General features: G+C 39.7%; 1 protein-coding gene across 1 annotated transcript in view; it reads left to right on the top strand.

Annotated features, from left to right (window-relative positions):
• Positions 1-13,935, top strand: part of SUPV3L1 (Suv3 like RNA helicase) — a 27,751-nt gene extending 13,816 nt beyond the window's left edge. The window contains exons 7-15 of the mRNA XM_081824146.1: positions 1,845-1,922; positions 3,039-3,130; positions 4,325-4,505; positions 5,372-5,465; positions 6,615-6,834; positions 8,475-8,555; positions 8,932-9,108; positions 12,657-12,805; positions 13,460-13,935. Of these exons, the coding sequence (XP_081680272.1) occupies positions 1,845-1,922; positions 3,039-3,130; positions 4,325-4,505; positions 5,372-5,465; positions 6,615-6,834; positions 8,475-8,555; positions 8,932-9,108; positions 12,657-12,805; positions 13,460-13,895 (1,508 nt within the window). The 3' untranslated portion in view covers positions 13,896-13,935. The remainder of the gene's footprint in view (positions 1-1,844; positions 1,923-3,038; positions 3,131-4,324; positions 4,506-5,371; positions 5,466-6,614; positions 6,835-8,474; positions 8,556-8,931; positions 9,109-12,656; positions 12,806-13,459) is intronic.
• The last annotated feature ends 6,161 nt before the right edge of the window (positions 13,936-20,096 follow it).

The raw sequence follows: 20,096 nt of genomic DNA, 5'->3' as shown, positions 1-20,096 counted from the left end.
GGCTCCCTGCTCAGCGGGGAGCCTGCTTCTCCCTCTGCCCCTCCCCTCTGCTCGTGTTCTCTCTTTCAAATGAATAAATCAAATCTTAAAAAAAATAAAGTTTTTCACCATTATATGTAACACTTCAGTGAACTTCTATTTAAGTAGTTTTGAAAATATTTTAAATAAAAATTAACTTCTTCTTACCAGTAAGCAATCATATCTTCATTATAGAAAATATAAAAATAAATGCAAAGAGAAGAAAACCTACAACCTCTCAATTCTACCCATCTAGAATCAATAAGTGTTAACCCTGTGGTGTGTATTTTCCAGATTTCTTCTGTGTTTGTGTTGTGTATGCATATACTTATGTGTGCATTGTGGGTGTGTATAGTTAAATGGGTATTATATATTATGTACTTTAGTTAGCTTTTTTCATTTTAATAATTTTTCTGAGTAAATGGTTAGTTTTTAAAAGATGAGTTTATTATAAAAGTAATACACTGTAAAAATTTAGATAGCGCAGGGGTGCCTGAGTGGCTCAGTCGTTAAGCGTTTGCCTTTGGCTCAAGTCCCGATCCCAGGATTCTGGGATCGAGCCCCATATCAGGCTCCTGGCTCAGCGGGGAGCCTGCTTCTCCCTCTCCCTCTGTCTCGCCCCCTGCTCATGCTCTCTCTCTCTCTGTATCTCTGTGTCTCAAATGAATAAATAAAATCTTTTAAAAAAAAAATTTAGATAGCACAGAAGTTTATAAATCAAAATTCCCTCCTGTCCCCTTTTTTCTAATCTTGTTTGTATGTACCCAATTGCAATAAGTGATTTTTAATCTGATGGTTTTTCAGTATAAAATGTGCTTTCTTTTGTTTCCTAAATGTAACTGTGGGCATATTAATTTTTTTTAAATGTGCTTTTCTCAACTCCTTGGTATTTGAGGAAGAAAATTAAAATATAATTTATATGACTTAATAAAATAATATGGTCAAAAGCATTTTGGCATTAGAAAATAAAATGAGGTACTAATTTTTGCCATAGTGATGAGCTTAAAGCCCCTAAGAATGAGCATAGCTGGAGCTCAGGGAATGACTCTTGCTCTTCCACTTTCTGCTCCTGGCATCTGTCTGGGTTCCTGTGATAGAGAGGCTTCATTTATAGTGGGGCTGTCTACTCCTTGTTCCTGGAAGTATAGATACTTTCTCTTTTTTACTACCCCGTGGGTGTGTTGTTTTTTTTTTTTAAAGGTTTATTTATTTTAGAGAGTGTGCGCATGCATGCACAAGCAGGGGGAGGGGCAGAGGGAGAGGGAGAGGGAGAGAGAGAATCTGAAGCAGACTACCCGCTGAGTGTGGAGCCCTATGCAGGGCTTGATTCCATGACCCCGAGATCATGACCCTGAGCTGAAATCGAGAGTCGGACACTCAACCGACAGAGCTACCCAGGCGCCCCTGGGTGTGTTAGTTCTTATTAAGCAGATTCTCCAGGCTGCCTCTGAGATTGCAGAAAATAGGACAAAGGGACCTACTACATGCTAGATGGCCTGGGTTTGAATTTCATGTTTTTAGATCTTAACACTTACTAACTGCACATGCTGTGTAACCTTGGGCCAGTGACTTAACTTCTCTGGGCCTTAATTAATTCTTCTGTACAATAGCTAGAATGATGATACTTATTGTATAGGCTCGTTGTCGGGATTAAATGAGATATATAATTGTAAATAAAGCACTTAGAACAAGCCTGCCAGAAAAGAAGTGCTTAGTGAGTGACGATTGTGATGATGGTGGTGACGAAAACTTGAGTTGTGGTGCTATAATTTGTTCATGACGCTATTTAAGTAGATTGTGTTGCTCATGAGAACTTCTTATTGTAGATGAAGTGGCCGTGATTGATGAAATTCAAATGATCAAAGATCCAGCCAGAGGATGGGCCTGGACCAGAGCGCTTCTAGGTTGGTGGTCTGAATGCTAAGACCTGTGCTTTGTGTCATCTGCACGGAGATGCATTTCTCTGCTTGACAGTGCCAGATAGAGTCATTAGGATCCTCTCTCTTTGACACAAATCAAACAAAAGAGTCAGCCTAGTGTGAGTTCTTATTTCCTAAACATTATTTGAATAATGGAAAGTCCAGTTTTCCTACTCTGAAGTTAGCATAACCAGTTAATTAAAGTTAAAATTCAAATCTTGCCATCTTTACACAACCAGGATTAACATTTTGATGTTTTCATGCCAGTCTTTTTCCTTGGGAATACGGTGTCTTGTGAATTATTTTGTATCTTGCTTTTTTTTTTTCTTTCCAGTTTGTTGTTTCATAGACTTTTTTTCACCCCACATATTAATATCGCATATTCTCCGTTGAAGAGCTGCACTGTTTTTTTTCCCACAGAGTTGAACATTTTTTCCTATTACTGATAGTGCTACAGTAAAAATTTTTGTGGCCATAGCTTTTCATTTGTTTATTTAGTTATTTCTTTAGGATAGGCTCCTGGAATTGGAGTTTTTGAGATCCATGGACATGAATGAACATTTCCACTTCTTGATATTGGAGTGGATTTTTGATCAGCCCGTGTTGTAGGGCAGATGTTTTCAAATTTAAAAACAAATAGCTGAACTCCTTCAACCAAAGTGTATACATTAAAGTCTGTAATTTAAAATGGATGAGAGTGGATCCGCTCAGCGGTAAGGAGCTTGGAGTTTCATTTACCCTCCAGCCCTCAGCCTCTGAGGCACCTTAGTGATTCCATGGAGCCTAATTTGAAAAATGCAAGTATAAGATTCAGTGCTAACCATCAGAATGCAAGGTTCTCTAGTCCTGGCTGGTTTCACCCTCTAATAGACTCAAAACCTTGGCCAAAGCAGTTTAAAAACTCTGAGAGTCATAAAAATAGAATCTTTGCCCACTAGAATGTTGTTAATTTGAGGTTTGCATCAAAGAGATAATATTGATGAAAACGCTTGGTAAAGTTGTAAAGCAATAGGTAAGCAAACTTAAAGTACTTTTGCTATATAAGGTATTACAATATTTAATTTCAGATCTTTAAAAAACTACTGATTTTGCATTTAACAGGACTCTGTGCTGAAGAAGTCCATTTGTGTGGAGAATCTGCTGCTATTGACCTGGTTACTGAGCTTATGTACACGACTGGGGAGGAAGTAGAGGTACTAGATTATATGCTTTGTCTCAAGGTGGCGTAGCAAATAGCCTAGAGTACCCCAGCAATGGCTTCGTAGGTCCCACATATGGCAAAATCAGAACTTAACTAAAAAGAACGCTTCATTTTCTCACAGTTGACTAGATCATACATACTTGGTTGAATATCATGATCCGAAATCCTGGCAGAATGGCCATCATACCCTAAGCCTTCCAGAAGTACAGGAGACTTTTCATCTTTTCTTGACAAAACCTTTTGGAGTTTGAGCAGATCTCTTTTAGAATTAACTAAGTCAGGAATGTTCGAAGTTTGAGGCTTAGCAAAAGCTCATGGTTTTCTGAGCCTCAGATGTCCAGTATTAGGACTTTTGATATACATCTAATTGCTAGAGATAGTTTGTATTCCTTTCTGAAATTCATAGAATAGAAAGTAACTGGTTTCCTTTTAATCCTACATTTGTTTTGTTTTTTACTATAGTTCTTGAGTAAGATGAAGACATTTTTAAAAATGGGCCCATTTGTTTTGTGTTCAGCTTTCAGGGAGAGGCTGGAATGTAGTGGAAGAAATTCTGGGTTCTAGGCTTTGCTTTTATTAGCTTTGCGTTCTTAGGCAAATCACAGAAGGCCAGAACGGAAAGAATCCTTATCAGACCTGATCTTTTCTATGGGCTCTATTTTACCTTTTCATAAAATGGAACTAATAGTTAATAAGCATTCTGAAGTTACCAAGTTGCCATGAAAATTGAATATATATGAAAGTGCTTTGAAAATTTGTGAAATGCTATATGACATTTTATGGATTTAGAAATACCAATGAGAACTGATGGTAACATTTATAATATGAAAATAAATGTTTTTCTGTATTTTCCTTTGAAAAATGTTGGAACTTGTCAGTTACGTTTTTTTGTTAAGATTTTATTTATTTATTTATTTATTTATTTAGAGACAACACAAGCAGGGAGGAGGGGCAGAGGATGAGGGAAAAGCAGACACCCCCCCCCCACCCCCACATTCCCCATTGAGCAAGGAGCCTGATGCAGGGCTCGATCCCAGCATCCTGGGATCATGACCTGAGCCAAAGGCAGATGCTTAACTGAGCCACCCAGGGGCCCCTTAGCTACATTTCATTGCAAGTTTTTCACTTAGTTATTAGTCATAAGAAGTTAAATGTGTTATTTTACAATATCATGTCTTTATTGTAGGTTCGAAACTATAAGAGGCTTACCCCCATTTCCGTGCTGGATCATGCATTAGAATCATTAGACAACCTTCGGCCTGGGGACTGCATTGTCTGTTTTAGCAAGAATGATATTTATTCTGTGAGTCGACAGATTGAAATTCGGGGATTGGAATCAGCTGTTATATATGGCAGTCTCCCACCTGGTAATTATTGGCTTTCATCATGACAGGGATATGAAGTCTCTTATTTTTGCCATTTATGTCGAGCTATATATAGAAGATGCAGTAAAAGATACTGAATTAACTTGATACATTAATAATTTATTGTGGGTCGTATAAAATAAATTTCTCTGGTTCATCTTGGTAGGGATAGAAGTTTTTAAATTCATAGTTCTTGCTGCTATTGTTGGACTGTATTTTAAATGTTGAGTTGATGATTTTCTTACAGAAAGTCATTAAAGGGGCACCTGGGTGTCTCAGTCAGTTAGGCATCTGGCACTTGATTTTGGCTCAGGTCATGATCTCAGGGTTATGAGATTGAGCCCCATGTTGGGCTCTGTGCTGGGCGTGGAGCCTGCTTAGGATTCTTTCTCTCCCTCTCCTTCTGCCCTTCCTGGCTCTCTCTCTAAAAACAAAACAAAACAAAAATATTAAAATGTGAAATACGAGCTTGGTAATTGTGTTGAAGTTGTAGTCCTGAAATCTCTCTCTCTCTTTTTTTTCCCTAGGGGGAGAGAGAGCAAGTGTGAGTGGGGTGGGGGGAGCAGAGGGAGAGGGAGAGAATCCCAAGCAGGCTCTAATCTCAGTGTGGAGCCCAATGCGGGCTCGATCCCAGGACCCTGAGATCATGACCTGAGTTGAAATCAAGAGTTGGACGCTTAACTGACTGAGCCACCCAGGCACCCAGAAACAATGAGTTTTATTGATAAAAATGGAGAGTAAGAGGTGAGGGGTGAGATATACTTGGTGTGATGTGGCAGATTGGAGAGTAAGAGGTGAGAGGTGAGATATACTTGGTGTGATGTGGCAGATTGAGAATGCTGAACTAACATAAACTCTTCTTATTTTAGGGACCAAACTTGCTCAAGCAAAAAAGTTTAATGATCCTGATGATCCATGCAAAATCCTGGTTGCTACAGATGCAATTGGCATGGGACTTAATTTGTAAGTAATTTGTTTTAAATAATCATGGATATTCAATGGGTTTGATGGCAGTTAAATATTTTCTAATTGGCAATAGAATGGCCAAACATTTAGGTTTAGGAGAATGGGTATTATAATACAGATCTGAGGTTTATCTTGTTTACATCTTTTGAGGGAATAAAAAGAAAATAGCACACAGTACTAGGAGTTTTGAGTGAACTCCCTACCACTAACCCGTTATGTTATTTTACTGTATTTTCAGTTTCTCAGCAAGTGTGTGAGTGCCCATTACGAATGTGGGACTAGGCATTAGGTTTTATGCCTAAATATTCTTCTCTGGGTAATCAAGGCAATTATACCTTTATGAATTAAAGAACTATTCAAAGCTATTAATAGCAGCCAGCTTTTGTTTTTGTTTTGTTTTTTTGTTAGACCATGTGAGAGGGGAGGGGTAGAGGGAGAAGGAGAGAGACTCTCAAGCTGACTCTCTGCTGAGCACAGAGATCTCCATGGGGCTCGATCTCACAACCCTGAGATCATGACCTGAGCTGAAATCAAAGAGTCTGACACTTAACCCACTGAGCCACCCAGGGATAGCAGCCAACTTTTAAAAGCAGTCTGAGAGCACTTTATGTGGTTTATTTGTTTAAAAAAAAAAAAAAAAGTTATTTTCAGGACGCCTGGGTGGCTCAGTCGGTGGTGTCTGACTCTTGATTTCAACTCAGGTCATGATCTCAGGGTCCTGGGATGGAGCCCTGAGTCAGGCTCTGTACTCAGAATGGAGTCTGCTTGGCCCTCTCCCTCTGCTCCTCCCCCTGCTTGTGCTCTTGCTCTCTCATACATACATACATACATCAATCAATCAATCAATCTTACAAAGGAAAGTTATTTTCTGTACCTTATTGAAGGATAATTTACATCCTCCACAGTTTACCCCTTGTAAATGTACAACTTAATGATTTTTAGTAAATTTACACATTTGTTAAAAAATAACTATTTAATGGGAAGAAAAAGAATTACTAACAAACCTCTTTTCCTTATTTTGTAAACAGTGGACAAGATTGTAAGCAGGCCTAAACTAGAATTGCAGTGAGCATTTCTACAATGACCCAAAATGATGGAGAGTCTTTTATTCAGCAGTCTGAGCGAATACTTTTATTTCTATTTCAGGAGCATAAGAAGAATTATTTTTTACTCCCTTATAAAGCCCACTGTCAATGAAAAGGGAGAGAAAGAAATAGAACCAATTACCACCTCTCAGGCTTTGCAGATTGCTGGCAGAGCTGGTAGGTTCAGTTCAAAATATAAAGAAGGAGAAGTGACAACAATGAATCGAGAAGACCTCAGTTTATTAAAGGAAATTTTGAATAGGCATGTGGAGCCTATAAAGGTACGGTGTAACATATTAATTACTTCTCTGTGGAGGACAGTCATTCCTTTCTTCACCTATCTTCTAGACTCTAATATAAGCAAAAGAAAGTTTTGTGCCATGAAAATCATGTTAAGGAAGCCCGACTTTACTGCTTTGGGGTGGTATAGGGACCCCTTCATCAGAGAATGGTGTGCAAGTGAAAGATCCAGATGGAACAAGTTTAATGAACCTGATTTTCCTTTAGTTCTTCCTATAGCCTAGTGATGGGTGGGGTGGGGGTATAGTTGCTTTAGGTGGACACACAGCTATGTCAGCAGACCGAAAAATTATAAGAAGCTTGAATGTAGAAGAAACCCTTGAGTGTGGGGCAAAAACAGTACTAAGCAATACAACTTTGAGCCAGTAAGGGCAAGATTCAGTTTTGTGCAGTTAATGAGGCAGCAGCATATGTATTTTAAACAAACTGTTACAATTTAAGTTGCTTGGAAAATTCACTTACAAATTAACGTGGCTCTTCGCATTTTTCAGTGGCTCTGCTGAAGGGGCATAGAAATGAGATGATGCAAGGAAACATTCCTGGAGGAAAGCTGTGGTTGAACTAATTTCTGCAGCTTTTTTTTTTTTTTTTAAAGATTTTATTTATTTATTTGAGATAGAGAGAATGAGAGAGAGAGAGCACATGAGAGGGGGGAGGGTCAGAGGGAGAAGCAGGCTCCCTGCTGAGCAGGGAGCCCGATGCGGGACTCAATCCAGGGACTCCAGGATCATGACCTGAGCCGAAAGCAGTCACTTAACCAACTGAGCCACCCAGGCGCCCTGCAGCTTTTGTTAAAAGTGCAGTTGATAATGACACACTCCCACTTTTCTCCTGTGCACCTCATTTCCTGTGCTCCTATTCTTTCTCCCTCCTGTGACTCATCTCTTCTTTCCTCCATTCATCCTTTGCTCTTTTTCTTTCCCATTCCCTTTCTCTCTGCGTATACTTACCTGTAGGCATTTATTAATACTGGAATACAGTTGAAGAGATCACTGGCCTCCAGTTTAGACATTCTTTCCTGTATTTGTCTGTCAATTTTATTGCCTTGGCTAAAGCAATTGGGTTTTCCTTGTTCATTTTTGTTCAGTGAAGATAATTGAGACCGTGGAAAGCAGTTTTGGTACTCTGTCAGATCATCATAGATTTTAGGAGTGTAACAAGATGTATGTGAAAGATTGACTAATTACTCAGTTGGGTATAATTGGTTAGTTTTATCTCATCAGCTTTCTTAATTGGTAATAGATGGGAAAATGATGTTGCTTTTTTCTTTTTTACTCAAATTCTTGGCATTTAACTCATTTGGCGAGAGCTTAGCCTGAATATAGGACTTTATTTTGAAATAACTTAAAGAAAAGTTGTCCTTTAAAAAGAAGAAAACTTGGGATGCCTCGGTGGCTCAGTCATTAAGTGTCTGCCTTCGGCTCAGGTCATGATCCCAGGATCCTGGGATCGAGCCCCGCATCAGGGTCCCTCTTCAGCGGGGAGCCTGCTTCTCCCTCTCCAACTCCTCCCTCTGCTTCTGTTCCCTCTCTTGCTGTCTCTCTCTGTCAAATAAATAACATCTTAAAAAATAAAAAGAAGAAAACTTACAGGTTTTTTTTTTTTTTTTTTTTTACTAAAGGCAGCCGGTCTTCATCCAACTGCTGAGCAGATTGAAATGTTTGCCTACCATCTCCCTGATACAACACTTTCTAATCTCATTGTAAGTAAGAACTCATTTTTAAATCTCTTCTAAAATCTAAAATTTCTTTTCTAAAAATGTTGATATGTCAGACAATTATTAGTTAATCTCCTGGGCATCAGTGGATAGTCTGTTTTTGTGACATTGCTACTTGTGAAGTTTATCTTGAAAGTGAAAAAAATGTTCTCAGAAAATCCTCTGGGACTTTTGTCCTGAGGAATTTTCTGAGTATTTCAGGTTGGGAAGGCTATGGGGGAGGTCTTTTAGCTTGGGAAGGCAGATTAAGCAGGCCTTTCTAGAAAACTGTTACAGATTTAAAGAGATTGTCGTTTGTAGACTTGAGTTCTTTATTCATGCCCGCTTAGGCAGTCCAGTAATTTATTTTTACCCCCCCCAGGATATTTTTGTAGATTTTTCACAAGTTGATGGGCAGTATTTTGTCTGCAATATGGATGATTTTAAATTTTCTGCAGAGTTGATCCAACATATTCCATTAAGTCTACGAGTGAGGTATGTTTTCTGCACAGCTCCTATCAACAAGAAGCAGCCCTTTGTCTGTTCTTCACTGTTACAAGTAAGCCTTTGTCTTTATATTTTGAGTTGTTTCAAGTCCGTGCATTTCCCCAAACAATATTTTGTTATTCAAATTAAAACAATTGGAGAGTATCTTTCTTTCTTTCTTTTTTTTTGAAGATCTTATTTATTTGAGAGAGAGAGAGTGAGAGAGACCATGAAGGGGGTGAGGGTCAGAGGGAGAAGCAGGCTCCTTGCTGAGCAGGGAGCCTGATGCAGAACTCGATCCTGGGACTCTGGGATCATGACCTGGGCCAAAGGCAGTCATTTAACCGTAACTGAGCCACCCAGGCGCCCCTGGAGAGTATCTTTCGATATGGGATACTATATAAGAAGTTAAATATAAAGTGGCTCTTTTTTTCTTACAGGCAATTTTTTGGGGTAATGGGGAATTGTTGCTTTGTATTTGGGTTTGTATGGTAGCCTTTGTGAAGAAGCTAAAACAAAAACAACTGTAATTTTTTTTCAAGGGGGGTTCTTTGCCTAATGATACACTTTTTTTTTTTTGGTCTGCTTTTTAATATTTGTTCATTTATTTATTTATTTTAAGTAGACTCCATGCCCAACATGGGATGTGAACTCACAGCCCTGAGATCAAGAGTCACATGCTCTGGGATGTCTGGGTGGCTCAGTTGGGTACCTGCCTTTGGCTCAGGTCACGGTGCCAGGGTCCTGGGATTGAGTCTCGTATTGGGCTCCTTGCTCAGTGGGGAGCTTGCTTCTCCTTCTGCCTGCTGCTCCCCCTGCTTGTGCGCATGCTCTTGTGTGCTCTCTGTCTCTCTCTTTGTGACAAATAAATAAATAAAATCTTAAAAAAAAAAAAGAAGTCACATGCTCTACCAACTGAGCCAGCCAGGTGCTCCGATACACTTCTTTCTTAATGGCATTGGTTAATATTTTTTGGAAGGAGAAGGGGAGTAGGGGTGAGCTGTGGCAATAGTATTCAGTTTTCCTAATTATAAGGCACTGAGCCAAGGATTGCTGTGTTTTATGAGTTTGGTGCCAAGCTTCCAGCCCCTTTTTTTTTCATTCTTTTGCATAGGGTTGCAAACCTCTGCCTTCTGAGGAGCACAGGATGCACCCAGACAAGGGTGGACAGAGAAGGGCAGTGGAAGCTGAACTTCTAGCCCCCTGCCATGTCCTCTCACCTTGCAGTGCCCTTGCCTCTCCCCCTATTGCCTCTGCCTGGAGTTCCATCCCACTAAACCCCCACAGGCCTCCTCTCTGAATCCTCCTCGGACTTATAGTCTCACCACTGTCTTCTCTATAGAACTCAGCATTCTGCGTACTAGCTGTGTTCCTACCAAATCTGTTTCTAAGTTATGTTCTAAATTACTTTGAAATCACATAAATAATACATAAATGCTTTCTCGCTGCACAAATTAAAACACTACAGATAGGTTAAATTGGGTTGCCACCCCCAATCCCAGTCTTTGACAGAGCTGTAGTTAACAGTTTGTGTCACTGCAGACCTCTTCCGTTGTGTTTGCCTACATATGTGTACATACAGAAATTCTAGTTTTGTTGCGTGGGTGTGTTTTCCCATAAATGTTGATGAATTATTCTGCAGCTAGCCTTTTTCTTTTCCCATTAATATGTCTTAGAGGTATTGCAAGTCCAGGTATTTACCTAGAAAATATGTTTCTTAGAGCTGACATTTATGGGAGAGTTAGTTAGCATAAGGTTGAAGTTTATGGAACAAAGTCTCAAATGCTATAAACTGACCTGGATGGAGCGCGAGTTCATGGCCCCGACCCCATTTATACCATCCTTCAAACAGCTATTCTAATGAAGCAGCAGCATTTTACTAAGGAGTAAGAAGTCTGGAACGGTACAGGCCAACAGTTGCTTATATGTTCTGTTATTGGTTAGCATGTGAAATTTAGAGATATTTCCTTTTTTCTTTTTTTTTTTAAATATTTATTTAATTGACAGAGAGAGACAGTGAGAAAGGGAACACAAGCAGGGGGAGTGGGAGAGGGAGAAGCAGGCTTCCCTCGGAGCAGGGAGCCCTATGTGGGACTCGATCCCAGGACCCTGGGATCATGACCTGAGCCGAAGGCAGTCGCTTAAATGAACTGAGCCACCCAGGCGCCCCTCCTTTTTTCTTGATCACCATTATTACTGAACTATAGCTCAATCCCATTGATGGCCTCTGATGCCCCCTGGGATAGTTGTTTGGAATCAGTGTTCTGGGGAGCTCCTTTAGGGCTGGCTGTTGGATGGAGGTATCTGATAGGTGTCTCTCCCTTCTCTTCTCTGGGCAGCTCCATACTTAGCTCTTTGACATACTGGGTTTCCACTAGTTTGTGGCCACAAATATTAAAGCCACTGTCTTTGTAAGAGAAATTGAGTTTGGCTTTCCTGCTTTAGCAGGTTAGTATGGTCAGATTTCCATCCTTCGTGGCTATCCTGTTTGGCATTTATTAAGCTTAGCAGAATGCACAACTGAATTTAATAAAATCATAACATTATTTTTTTCTAAGATTTTATTTATTTATTTGACAGAGAGAGAATGAGAGCACAGGCAGGTGGAACGGCAGGCAGAGGGAGAGGGAGGGGGAGAAGCAGGCTTCCCGCTGAGCAGAGAGCCCGACATGGGGCTCGATCCCAGGACTCTGGGATCATGACCTGAGCCGAAGGCAGACGCTTAATCGACTGAGCCACCCAGGCGCCCCAAATCATAACATTATTTAACCACAATTGTTCTAAAACTCCCTTGCCTCTCTGAAGTATTGACCTTGCTTAGGTTAAACATTTAGAGAGAATTTTCCCTAACCATGAAATGAACCATTTGAAATCAGCTTATTCTTGAAGCTAAAGATTTTATACTCTTGTTCTAGAGGTCTCATATGGTTGTGGTCTGTCTTCTATAGACAGACCATATTTGGTTGTGGTCTGATGCATAATCCTGCCTACCATTGTTGGGGAGTGGGAGCAGCCTGGTTTTCCAAGCACATTCTCCAACAGTGTCCTGTGGTTCCAGAAGCAGGTGTGGTGGTCTTATGATATTGATGAGGAAACTGAAGCACAGAGTGGTGGCTTGGCCAAAACAATACAGCTGAGTGAAGAGGCGGAGTCTCTTTACCAGTTTGACTCATATGCAGCCTTGCACCAAGCCACCCCAAAGGGTTTCTTTATGATAAGAGAGGACATTAACAAGATACAGCTCATATTTGTAGTTACAGAACTATTGGATGAAGGGATAGAAATGAGAGTCTTCGATGTCTATCCAGAACTTAGAACATTAATGTTCATAAAAGTTAACAGACTTAGGCTCTGGAAAGTTCGTTCTTGTACAACTTCTGATGCACATATTATTGCCCTGGTTTTGGAAAGTGAAGGAAACCCTCTCCCCCTTTTTTTCCTTAAAAGTATCTTTATAAAATATTACATGTTCTAAAAAATATAGAAAAGTATAAAGAAGGAAAGATACCAGCCTGCTTATTGAAACATAACCACAGTTAATGTTTTGTTGTGTTTTCTTTTTCTAATTGCAGACTTAAGTGAATTTTGATTCTTTTACCAAACTCTTTTCTTCTCTTTCAGTTTGCCAGGCAGTATAGCAGGAATCAACCACTGACCTTCTCATGGTTACGCAGATATATTAAGTGGCCATTACTTTCACCTAAGAATATTAAAGACCTCATGGATCTAGAAGCTGTCCATGATGTCTTGGATCTTTACCTCTGGCTAAGGTATCAAATTTTTCCTTTATGTACTCTCGTTTTTCTAAGTAATAGAGGAAATCAAAGATTTTATGAATATGGTCTTTTGATCTCAAGTTAGAAACATTTTTGCAGGGTGTTGTTCTATGTTATGTTTGTTGTCCATTTTGGCTGTTGAGCCTTGTTTATACCCATTCTAAAAATGACTGAGGGACTTACGATTCTAGTTAAGATAGGTAGGTGAGAAGGTTTACTAGATCCTTGCTACACAAATGGTGGTCTGTGGACCAAAAGCATTGGCATCACCCGGGAGCTTGTTAGAACTAGAGAATATCAGGCCCACCCCAGACTTAATCAAACTGCATTTTAACAAAATATCCAGGTGATTCACTTGTATATTAATATTTGAAAGGTACTGTGCTAGGTCAGTGATTTTCAAAGGTTGGGCATGTACCACCGGGGAGCATATCGGAATCACTTAAGATATGCGTGATGACCTACCCTCATAATGACAATATTTCTCAGGTGTGCTGGTGCTGAAATAAAGGTTGAGCAAACGCACTGGACAGAATTTGCAACAACAGTATTTGGGATCCATCAGTGTCAAGGTGGAGTTATGTCAGTGAGATAAGTCCAATACTGTGAGAAGAGCTGTTGTTATAACATAATATGTCTCTTTCCCAGCTACCGGTTTATAGATATGTTTCCAGATGCCAGCCTTGTTCGAGACCTCCAGAAAGAACTAGATGGCATTATCCAAGACGGTGTACACAACATCACCAAACTGATTAAAATTTCAGAGACACATAAGCTGTTGAATTTGGAGAGCTTGTCAGCAGAGAGCCAGTCGCGATCATCAGGAACTTTAAAGGGCCAAGCTAGAAGGGTGCGTGGCACCAAAACGTTAGGGAGTAAAGCTGCTGAGCCACCCAGCCCCAGTGCGGGAGAGAAATCCCTTGCTTCCAGATTGGTGCAGCAAGGCCTCCTCACTGCAGACATGCTGAAACAGCTAGAAAAAGAATGGTTGACACAACAAATGGAGCATGACAAAGACAGAACAGAGCCTGGGACTCACTCAAAAGGGACAAGAAGGAAGAAGAAGGAACCTGATTCAGATTAGTTTTATTTTTATTTTTGCAAATAAAAATATTTTAAAACCCTTTTTTTCTCATATGTATTTACTCTCTGCTATGGTATTGTGGCTATCACTTACTGTTTTGTTTTTTTTTTTTTAAAAACAAGTGCTTACTTGTCACCAACAAAATAGCCTGGTCTTCTTTCCACTCAGGTCATGTTCTAAAACACAACTGTTTTGTCTTCCCTTGCAGTTTTCTAGCAGGTTTTGAAGTACTTGCTTGAAAGCCCTCCTTGGATTATTGTGGATTCAGCTGTACATCAACATGAGGCTTAGATGTCCACCTCAGTTCCAGCAGACCAGAGCTAGGTAATTTAATAAAATGTGGACAGTACATAACTGGTTAGGAATAATAACCAGTGGCTTGTAATCCTTTGTACATTGTGTTTGTGGACTAGTGTAAATCTACAGAATGGAATTGGGTCCTTTGAAAAAATGACTTAACTGTGAATCACAAACATACAAAACAATCATAAAACACCAAAGTTTCATACAGCTTAGAACCAGGAGTCTGTAATTACCATGCAGTCATTCTAGGTGTGTCCGACTCAGACCTATTAGCATATAATGAAAAGTTAGGGTTTGTTAAGAGACAAGCAAATGGATAAATGAATCAGGCTATTTCCCTCCTCTATTTCAAAGCCGTATAAAGTACATAAACTTGAGCAGAGATAGCAATGTTTATAAACAGACTTCAGAGTTAATCACTGTTACCTAAAAGCCTGTCACTTAACACGGGGACAATTTCAGACAGAGATGATAAATAACAGTTGTCTTTATGGGCAAAAATGCCAGAGAAGAACAAAAAACTTTTGAAATAGTATTGGGCTTAGAAGACAATTCAAGAAGCTACTTTTGGTAAATTTGGGTAGAGGAGGTGTTCTTGAACTTGGGCCTTCGAGGCTACACTTTGATAGTCTACCCTAAAATTTGATATCATGTGCTCGCTATCCACTTCATGCCCTTTGAAAAGTCCCTGGTGCTTATAGAAGCTTGGGAAAGTCTAGTAACTGCTTTGAACTGCCAATTGACACACCTATAATTTGCAGTGAAATTGATAATCTCTGCCAGAAAGTCTTTCTCAAGTCCTTGTAATCAGGCTGAGACATGTATGTATGTATGTATGTGTGTGTGTGTGTACATATATATTTTTAAATTTAATTTGTAATGTTCACAAATTTCCTTGTTTCTCTTAACAGCTACATTTTCATTTTCTTAACATGTATATCACTTATTGTTATCCTTTTAAAACTGGTAAATAGGGGCACCTGGGTGGCTCAGTCCTTTAAACATTTGACTCTTGATTTTTGGCTAAGGTCACGATCACTGGGTTGTGAGATCGAGCCCCACCGTGGGGCTCCATGCTCAGCACAGAATCTGCTTAAGATTCCTCCCTCTCCCTCTGTACCCCACCTTGCTCTCTCTCTCTGTCAAAAACAAAAACCAAAACAAAAAAACAAACCTGATGGATGGATGTTGATCACATTGTATCTATAAAATTCCCTTTGCATATAAGTATTTGAAGTATAATAAATTCAAAACAAATTCATGATATAAATTCAAAACAAAGCTTACTTGGAAATAAGAACTTTCCCCTAAGCCACACTTCTGTACTTTAACTTAGCTCTAATCTGTATACATAAGCCAAATAAGCTTAAGCTATTAATTTTTTTTTTTTTGTCAAAGGAATGTATACACAGCTTAAAAACCAGAGACAAGACTTTTTGACTCTTTAGTATTTACCTTATTGATGCTACATAATATGCATCTCCTACTATTTCCTGAGTTAAGACATTAGCTACTGATTTCCTGTTACTATCAGGTGAGGATTTTAGCTTTCTTAAATCTTTCCTTAAATTACTCATTCTCTCCATTAACCCTTTTTTTAAATTAATTAATTAATTTAAAAAAATTTTTTTTAAAGATTTTATTTATTTATTTGAGACAGAGAGAATGAGAGACAGAGAGCATGAGAGGGAGGAGGGTCAGAGGGAGAAGCAGACACCCCGCCGAGCAGGGAGCCCGATGCGGAACTCGATCCTGGGACTCCAGGATCATGACCTGAGCTGAAGGCAGTCGCTTAACCAACTGAGCCACCCAGGCGCCCCCCCCCCTTTTTTTGTTTTTTGAAGATTTAGTTACTTGAGAGAGAGTGCACATGAGCAGGGGGAGGGGCAGAGGGAGAGGGAGAAGCAGACTCCCCGCTGAGTAGAGAGCCCAACGTGGGGCTTGATCCCAGGACCCTGAGATCATGACCTGAGCCCAAGGCAGATGCTTAACCGACTGACCCAGGTGCCCCTCCATTTCCCTTTTGATACAGCTGTTACTCCTTTTTTTGTTTTTTTACTTTTTTGGGGTTGTTAAATCAGTATTTAGAAATTATGCTTATGACTTTTGTACTACTTCATAGGTCATTTCTCTAACTTCATTTTCTAATCTATTAAAATCTTAGTTTATCATAGTGTTTCTTAGAGCTCTTTATTATTATTTGATAGTTCCTTTTTTCCTTTTGAGAGTAAGAGTAACAATATAATGTCTATGTCTTGAGAAAAAAAAGATTTTAGATACACATTTGAAAAGAAAGATTTAGATACACATCTGAATCATGGCATTCAGAAGACTAAAGGGGAGTATGGCGTTGAGGGATAAAAAAGGTAAGGGTTTTGGGCGCCTGGGTGGCTCAGTTGGTTGGGCAACTGCCTTCGGCTCAGGTCATGGTCCTGGAGTCCTGGGATCGAGTCCCACATCGGGCTCCCTGCTCGGCGGGGAGTCTGCTTCTCCCTCTGACCCTCCCCCCTCTCATGCTCTCTCTATCTCAGTCTCTCTCTCAAATAAATAAATAAAATCTTTAAAAAAAAAAAAGGTAAGGGTTTCGTTGCTTCACACGAGAATATTGGCATTCTAATAGCTGACAGTCCCCAGCTCTAAGAAAATAGATGCTTTCAGTGCTGGGCTTCTTATGGAGACTTTTGTCCATTAGAAGAGGAATCTCTACCTTGAGAGATGGTGGAAGAAATACTTCCCATGACTTCGGTCTTCTAAATTCTGCACAGTGATTTAATCTCATCACCACCTGGTCCATATACCGTGACTTTACTCAGATATCTATACAAATTCATATAAATGATTTCCAGCTGAATTACCAATTCTGCCTGCTGTTATTTAATTTTTAGTAATTTTAGAATTCATGTATTTTCACATTTTTTTGACTAAATCTTGCCCTGATCTTAAAGCTTATCTTGCCCCTTTTCCTAGGCTAATGCTCTTCTTCCCTTACTAATGTAATACATCATATCTTGTATTGTTATAGCAAAGTTTACAATGTATATGCATACATTACTTCATTTACTGACAGTCCTGGTACAGTATTTCTTAGAGGCGGTCATCTTCTTAGCTGAATTTAAACTGCCTGAAGCTAATAAAGAATGTTGTAAAATGTGGGGCGCCTGGGTGGCTCAGTCAAGTGTCTGCTTTCAGCTTAGGTCATGATCCCGGGGTCCTGGGATCGAGCCCCACATCGGGCTCCCTGTACCACTGGAAGCCTGCTTCTCCCTCTCCCACTCCCCCTGCTTGTGTTCCCTCTCGCTGTGTCTCTCTCTGTCAAATAAATAAAATCTTAAAAAAAAAAATGTAAAATGTAATCAGAGAATATAAACATTTAATACTATCAAAATAAAAAATATTGGAAAATGTGTCAGAAAGTATACCTTTAAATCATTCCCAGAAAGTCTTATTAGGAAATTCCTTAGAGATTCATATAAGCTTTTTATCAATTATGACTTTTCCTAATTAGCGCAAAGTTAAATTTCTCTTTTTGAACTTAAAACTTCTGCTAGGAAGAAAGTACTGAATTTTTTTTGAGTGTCATAAAGCTCTTCCACCCCCTCCCTTCAGTTCCATTATTTTTAGTTACCTTATTCTTGTTTCATGGATGCAATATCTTATTTCCCTAAAGATACTTCAGGTTTTTTTTAAAGCTTTTCTTCTGTTTTCTATATACGTATATTTTTTTCTTGTTTGGTTTGACTTTTTTTTAAAGGTTTCATTTATTTGAGAGAGAGAGAGAGGGGAGGGAAGGGGAGAGGGAGAGAGAATCTGAAGCAGACTCCACACTGAGCACAGAGCCCGATGTGGGGTTTGGTCCCACGACTGCAAGATCATGACCTGAGCTGAAACCAAAAGTCAGATGCGTAACTGACTGAGACACCCAGGTGCCCCTGGTTTGATTTCTGCCTTTACTTTTGGTAACTTTTCTTGAGTGTCTAGTAATCTTTCGCTATGTTCATATTTAAAAGTGAGGAATTAAGCTAAGCTCTGTTGACATGGATAGGGCTTATTAACTTCAGTGTTTTGATGTAGGTTAATTGGATCATAAGCTGGCTTTTTTTTAAATTAAGAAATAATTGACGTATAACATTGTATAAGTTTAAGCTGTACAAGGTGTTGGTTTGATACATTTATATATTGCACTATGATTACTACAGTAGCATTAGCTAACATACGTTATCATGTCACATATTTATCATTTCTTTTTTGTATTGAGAACAGTTGAGATTTAATCTCTTAGTAACTTTGAAGTTTATAATATAGTACTGTTGACTATAATCACTTTGTTCTACCTGAGATCTCTAGAACTTATTTATCTACTTGTTGTAAGTTTGCACCCTTAAACAACATATCCCCAAATTCCTTATTCCCTAGTCCCTGGTAACTGTCATTCTACTTTCTGTTTTTACAAATTCAATTTCTTTTTAGATTCCACCTATAAGTGATACCATACAATATTTGTTCTTTTCTGTCTGACTTATCTCACTTAGCATAATGCATTCAGAGCCCAACTATGTTGTCACAAATGGCAGGATTTCCTTGTTTCTCATGGCTGAATGATATTCCATCTTCTTTTTTAAGATTTATTTATTTATTTTAGAGAGAGTGAGTGTGTGAGATGGGGGGGAGGGGCAAAGGGAGAGGGAGAGAGAGAATCTCAAGGAGACTCCCTGTAGAGTGTGGAGCCCGACACAAGGCTTGATCTCAGGACCCTGAGACCATAACCTGAGCTGAAATCAAGAGTTGGATGTCCAACTGACTGAGCCACCCAGGTGCCCCAAAGTTAATTAAAAAAAAAAAAATTTTTTTTTTTAAGTAGGCTCCATGCCCAGGGTGGAGTCCAGTGTGGGTCCTGAACTCATGACCCTGAGATCAAGACCTGACCTGAGGGGCGCCTGGGTGGCTCAGTCATTAGGCGTCTGCTTTTGGCTCAGGTCATGATCCCAGGGGCCTGAGATCGAGCCCCGTGTCAGGCTCCCTGCTCAGCGGGAAGCCTGCTTCTCCCTCTCCCACTCCCCCTGCTTGTGTTCCCTCTCTTGCTGTGTCTCTCTCTGTCAAATAAATAAAATCTTAAAAAAAAAAAGACCTGACCTGAGATCAAGAGTCAGATGCTTAACTGACTGGCACCCCAATATTCCTTCTTTATCCATTCATCCATTGACAGACACTCAGATTATTTCCATATTTTGGTTATTTGTGAATAGTGCTGCAGTGAAAATATGTGTGCAGATATCCCTTCGTGATATTGATTTCAGTTCCTTTGGATATATACCCAGGAGTGGGATTTCTGCAACATGTGGTTCAGTTTTTAATTTTTTGAGGAACTGCCGTACTATTTTCCATGATAACTACCAATTTACACCCTCACCAACAGTATATCGGGGTTCCCTTTTCTCCACATTCTTTTTTTTTTTTTTAAAGATTTTATTTACTTGGGGCGCCTGGGTGGCTCAGATGGTTAAGCGTCTGCCTTCGGCTCAGGTCATGATCCCAGGGTTCTGGGATCAAGTCCCGCATCGGGCTCCCTGCCCAGCGGGGAGCCTGCTTCTCCCTCTGCCTCTGCCTCTGCCTCTCTCTCTCTGACTTTCATGAATAAATAAAAATTAAAAAAAAAAAAAGATTTTATTTATTTGACAGAGAGATAGTGAGAGCAAGAACACAAGCAGGGGGAGTGGGAGTGGGAGAAGCAGGCGTCCTGCCTAGCAGCGAGCCCGATGTGGGGCTTGATCCCAGGACCCTGGGATCATGACCTGAGCTGAGGGCAGACGCCTAACCAACTGAGCCACCCAGGCGCCCCCTTTTCTCCACATTCTTGCCAACATTTGCTATCTCTTGTCTTTTTAATAAAAGCCATCCGAA

The sequence above is a fragment of the Leptonychotes weddellii genome, chromosome 6 (assembly GCF_054177405.1).
Source record: "Leptonychotes weddellii isolate Sample4059 chromosome 6, ASM5417740v2, whole genome shotgun sequence".
Lineage (NCBI taxonomy): Eukaryota > Metazoa > Chordata > Mammalia > Carnivora > Phocidae > Leptonychotes > Leptonychotes weddellii.
The sequence above is the reverse complement of the archived record's forward strand: the minus strand, read 5'-3'. Positions and strand labels throughout refer to the sequence as shown.